General features: G+C 51.6%; 1 protein-coding gene across 1 annotated transcript; it reads right to left on the minus strand.

The window, feature by feature from the left end:
* Positions 1–2,361: 2,361 nt before the first annotated feature.
* On the minus strand, positions 2,362–4,843 carry LOC103252080 (cytochrome P450 26A1). The gene is made up of 4 exons (XM_008050680.2): positions 4,714–4,843; positions 4,148–4,440; positions 3,445–3,597; positions 2,362–2,898 (listed from the first exon to the last, which is right to left on the minus strand). The coding sequence occupies exons 1-4, from the start codon at positions 4,841–4,843 to the stop codon at positions 2,557–2,559; spliced, it is 918 nt and encodes a 305-aa protein (XP_008048871.2). The 3' UTR covers positions 2,362–2,556.
* Between the last annotated feature and the right edge of the window lie 63 nt (positions 4,844–4,906).

Consider the following 4,906-nt stretch of genomic DNA (forward strand, 5'->3'; position numbering starts at 1 on the left):
TGCCTGCTCACATGCTTTTGGCTGCCTTTACTCTGTGCCCAGTGCGTTCCCAAAGGTTGCGCTTCTCATGTCTTTTTGAGGTGAATTCTTTATCTTTCTGTAACCGGTCAGTATGGTTGGGCTAAACGTAGCTCTGGGAAACGCAAGCCAGGAGCTCTTTCTTCGAAGGTTCTCTCCCGATAGAAAATGAATGAGCTGTTAAAAAATGGCTCCACTTTCTTACTGCTTATAGAGACACACAGCCAGGAAATCACCAAAGGCGTTATGTTATGTTATTTATTTATTTATTTATTTTGAGTTGGAGTCTCACTCTGTCGCCCAGACTGGAGTGCAGTGGCCACTCGCGGCCACCGCAGCCTCGACCTGCTGGGCTCCGGCGATCCTTCCGCCTCAGCCTTCCGAGTAGCCGGAATTACAGGCACGTGCTACCACACCCGGCTAAGTTTTTGATTTATTGTAGAGGTGAGGTCTCGCTGCCCAGGCGGGTCTCGAACCCGCGGGCTCAGGCAATCCACTCACCTCGGCCTCCCAAAGGCGCGGGATGACAGGCTGAGCCACCGAGCCCGGCTAAGGCGTTATTTTAAAGGCTAACTGTCCTCCAGCAGAATGAAAAGTACTCCAACCTTTTTAAAAGGCCTTGTTTAAATCACCTGAAATAATGAGGCACCCAGGCTAGCATGCTTCTAACTGGAAAGGCCCGGAACAAACATTAGCAGGAAGGTCATCTTCACACATGATAGTGCACTAAAGCTGTGGCTGACACTCTAAAAGTCACTGTGTCCTCCAGGCTGGAATGCAGTGGCACGATCAGGGTTTACCACGACCTAGACCTTCTGGGCTCAGGTGATCCTTCTGCCTATGCCCCCCGAGTAGCTGGAACTGTGGGCATGCCCCCCCATGTCCAGCTAATTTTTTAATTTTTTTTTTTTTTTTGTAGAGATGAGGGCTTGCTAGGCTGGTCTAACTCCTGCGGCCAAGCAATCCTCCTGCCTCGGCCTCCCAAAGTGTTGGGATCACAGGCATGAGCCAACGTGCCCGGTCATCTCTTTTTAATGGCACTGTAAGTTACTGTGTAAACACCCTCAAAAAACCAGAGGATTCCAGCAATAAGCACAGGCCAAGTCCTACCTACAAACTACAGTCAGGTAGAACACGTAACTCTTAGGTGTAGACAGAACCCTTTTCAAACACCTATTTAGACCACCCGGTTTCTGCAGCATTGCCAAATTCTAAAATCGTAATGAAAATTTTAAAGTCCAAAACCTACAAGCCATCAGAGGTTCAGTGAGCAGATTGTGCCATTTCAAAACTGAAATTGTGCTTGCATAAGCAAGTTACCGGGGCTAACCTTTCTGGATCGAGAGTCTGGCCTTCAGTTCAGACCGTGGCTATGCCAGGGTCAGAAATGTAACAAAACTGTGCTTTCACGGAGGTTAGCCAAGGTTCACAGGGTCATGACGGGGCCATTTTATCAGTCATGTCAGGCTCACACCCTATTGCCTGGGACAGATAAAAACTTTTATCTGTCAGTTGGCTAAATCTGCACCTCCTGCCTCATTTTGAATAGAGAAAGCCCGGGCCCAGCTTATCTAAACCAGAGCCTTGCCTTTACCAGCACTGTTTCCGTAAGTAAAGGTTGTGACACGCCAGTGACTTCTGGTCTCATTTTTGTCAAGGACGGTCCATAATCGAAGTGACTGGCTTTGTCTTCTCCCAACCTTAACTTCAGAGAACAGTTCTGGTACGGTCTGACAGCACAGATGTACTGTGTTTATTAAATGCTGAATGGGCTGATGGTGTTATATTAGAATGACAGTTCTCAGAGCGCTCACCTTTTCAGATTCATCTTCCTCTACAGTAAAGCAAACTCCCCTGAATCTAAAATTCCCTGTATACACAGACAATATATATCTTCTAATAACCGTTAGGGAAAAAAAAATCTAAGGTTCCTTCCTCACAGAAAATAGAAATGCCCAGATGGCAAACCCAGGTAGACATTTAGAAACCCGATGGAATATCCCAGTACAAATAATTCAGCCACTGAGTTTTCCTCGACAGGAGTCTTTATTTTTTGAGTCGGAGTCTCACCCTGTCGCCCAGACTGGAGTGCAGTGGCATGCTCACCACCATCGCAGCCTTGACCTGCTGGGCTCCGGCGATCCCTCCGCCTCAGTCTTCCAAGTAGCTGGGACTACAGGCGCGTGCCACCACGCCCAGCCAATTTTTTGATTTATGGTAGAGATGAGGTCTCGCTAACCCCTGGGCTCAGGCGATCCTCTGGCCTCGGCCTCCCAAAGTGCTGGGATTACAGGCTTGAGCCCCCGTGCCCGGCCCAGGAGTCTTACTTAAATACACGAAAAGCACTTTCAAATTTTGCTTTATTTGGAAATCATACAAATTCATGATTTTAATATTTAGACCGTAGTCGTGTAGTAGAGACACATAAATATTATAATATACATTGCGAAATTAAATATGAAGGCAACACGACACTATATAAAAACGTGCACGTCCACTGGGAAGGAGCCTGAGCTCAGTCTGCGTGTTCAGAGCCCGTCAGATTTCCCCCTGGAAACGGGTGAATCTTGCAGGGAGATTGTCCACAGGGTACACAGTGGGACTGGTTTTCATTGTGGGAGGTCCATTCAGAAGCTGCCAGTCACAATGCCTGGCCAGCTCCACTGTAAATATTTTGAGAAGAATTTTTGCGAATTCTTTGCCTACACAGCTCCTGAGCCCTCCTCCGAATGGAATAAAGCTGAACCTGGACGCGTCCTCTGGGTGAGGCAGTAAAAATCGGTCGGGATTAAATTCTTCCTTGTTCGTGAAGATGTCTGCCACATCGTGGGTGTCACAGATGCTGTAGATAACATTCCAGCCCTTGGGAATCTGGTACCCCTGCCAAAGAGTATGAAGCCCCGAGAGCTGACAAACTGGAATTTAAACTTTCAACCACACAATGCTGTCACCAGGATCTCTGAGGGAGTTATGAGTTAAAAGGAGAGACGGAGAGAAAGAGGGAGGTGTAGGCTGCTGAAACGTGTGTCTGCACAGAGCAGGACAATGATGAACCATAAAGCAGGCCGGGCACAGTGGACCACACCTGCAGGACTCTGGGACTTTGGGAGACTGAGGCGGGAGGATCGCTGGGGCCCAGGGCTTCAAGGCCAGCCTAGGCAACAGAGCGAGACCTTGTCTCTACAGGAAAGTCAAAAACCTAGCCAGACATGGTGGTGCTACTTGGGAGGCCGAGGTGGAAGATCGCCTGAGCCCAGGAGGTCGAGGCTGCAGTGAGCTGTGATCGTGCCACTGCACCCCAGCCTGGGCGACAGAGTGAGACCCTGACTCAAAACCAAATAAAAGCAGAAAGCATTTAAGCCCATGCACAGAGAAGTGGAGTTTTAAACCACAACAAAAAGGAGGGGAAGAGAACTTCTGACTTACATTTAATTCGAAAGTCTTAAGAGCAACCCGAAACCCTCCTGGAACTGGGGGATTCAGTCGGAGGGTCTCCTTAATAACACACCCGATGTATTTAAGTTGTTCCAAAATTTCCATGTCCAACTTGCTGTCTTGATTGCTCTTGCAAAGCAAACCCTATCAAAACAGTCAAACAGAGGCGACCGGGTTTTTCTGTGCTCCAATAAAATCAGCCCAGCAGACGTTAACAGGGCTTAAGTGGCCACTAAACCCACAGAGGCCCCGATGGGAGGCAGGGAGGGGGAAACGGCAGCTAGTGCCCCTCCGCCCCCACCCCTTCAGCCCAAACCCACTGTCTGCAATTCCAAGAGAAAGCTGCCACCAGCCAGAAGGGCCAAGCCCCCTCCTCCCCAGGTGAACACTGCCACCACCCACACTGATCACCAGCTCTGCACACTGATCACACCGTGCAAGCCCTTGGACACACGGACCAAGGAGGCGGCACCTGTATGAAAATCTCTCTACGAGGTAGAGGAGGGGTAGGAACACCAGGTCAGAGCCAGCCCAGATGGGACCCAGGCTGGAGGTCTCGTCCGCTGATCATTCACAACTCTGGCTCCCGACTGCTCCCCCCCCCCCCGCCCCCCTGGGCCCAGCACTCTCCCTGGCGGGGAAGCGAAGCCGGCTGGCCAGCAGCTGGATGTCCCAAGCCAGCGGGCCTCCCTACCTTACTCTTCAGTTCCTCTCGCACTTTCTGGAGAACGTGCGGGTAGAGCCCCAGGTAAGTGATCAGAGATGTGGCTGCACTGGCCGTGGTTTCGTGTCCTCCAAAGAGCAGCTCGGTTGAAGACTGCTTTAGGGCCTGAGAACAGGGCGGGAACGACGCTTTCACCCGCGTGCAGGCGGTTGCACAGAAACGTTGACCCGGAACCCAGCTGAGGGTTCCGGAGGGAAGAGGGAAGGGCTGAAAGCGTGGCCGATGGAAAACGGAGGAAAGAGACCAGGTGGGGTGGCTCGAGCCTGTAAGCTCGGCGCTTTGGGAGGCCTAGGCGAGAGGATTGCCTGAGTCCAGGGGTTCGAGACCCGCCTGGGCAACTTAGCGGGAGACTTCATCTCTGCCATAAATCAAAGAAGTTAGCCGGGTGTGGTGGCGAGCGCCTGTAGTTCCAGCTACTTGGAAGGCTGGGGCGGAAGGATCGCCTGAGCCTAGCGGGTCTAGGCCACGGTAGCTGCGATCGTGCCGCTGCACTCCAGCCCGGGTGACAGAGACTCCGACTCAAAACCAAAGAAAACCTAGGAAAGCAACGTCTTCGAGCAAAAAGCGAAGTCCCTTCGGCTCAGCCAGTGCAGAGCCCACGCTGCCCGGAACTCCTCGAGTTAAAGCCTCCGTTTTCCGAAAGCCGCCCGGGGTGCCTCGGAGCATTTCTGCAAATGCCAACGCTCCCTTTAAAACCGGCAAAGGCGGGGACGCCCCCAGGGCCGCGGC

Source organism: Carlito syrichta, unplaced genomic scaffold (assembly GCF_000164805.1).
Source record: "Carlito syrichta isolate Samal-C Ts95f unplaced genomic scaffold, Tarsius_syrichta-2.0.1 Scaffold153591, whole genome shotgun sequence".
Classification (NCBI taxonomy): Eukaryota; Metazoa; Chordata; class Mammalia; order Primates; family Tarsiidae; genus Carlito; species Carlito syrichta.

Bases quoted from the DNA above. Each gene is read 5' to 3' on its own strand.
- LOC103252080 (XM_008050680.2), bottom strand. From the start codon at position 4,843: ATGCTCCGAGGCACCCCGGGCGGCTTTCGGAAAACGGAGGCTTTAACT. The intron at 4,441-4,713 runs GTTTTCTTTGGT...CCGAGCTTACAG, and splicing joins CGAAGACGTTGCTTTCCTAG to GCTCGAGCCACCCCACCTGG. The intron at 2,899-3,444 runs GTAAGTCAGAAG...ACTCTTTGGCAG, and splicing joins TTAAGACTTTCGAATTAAAT to GGGTACCAGATTCCCAAGGG.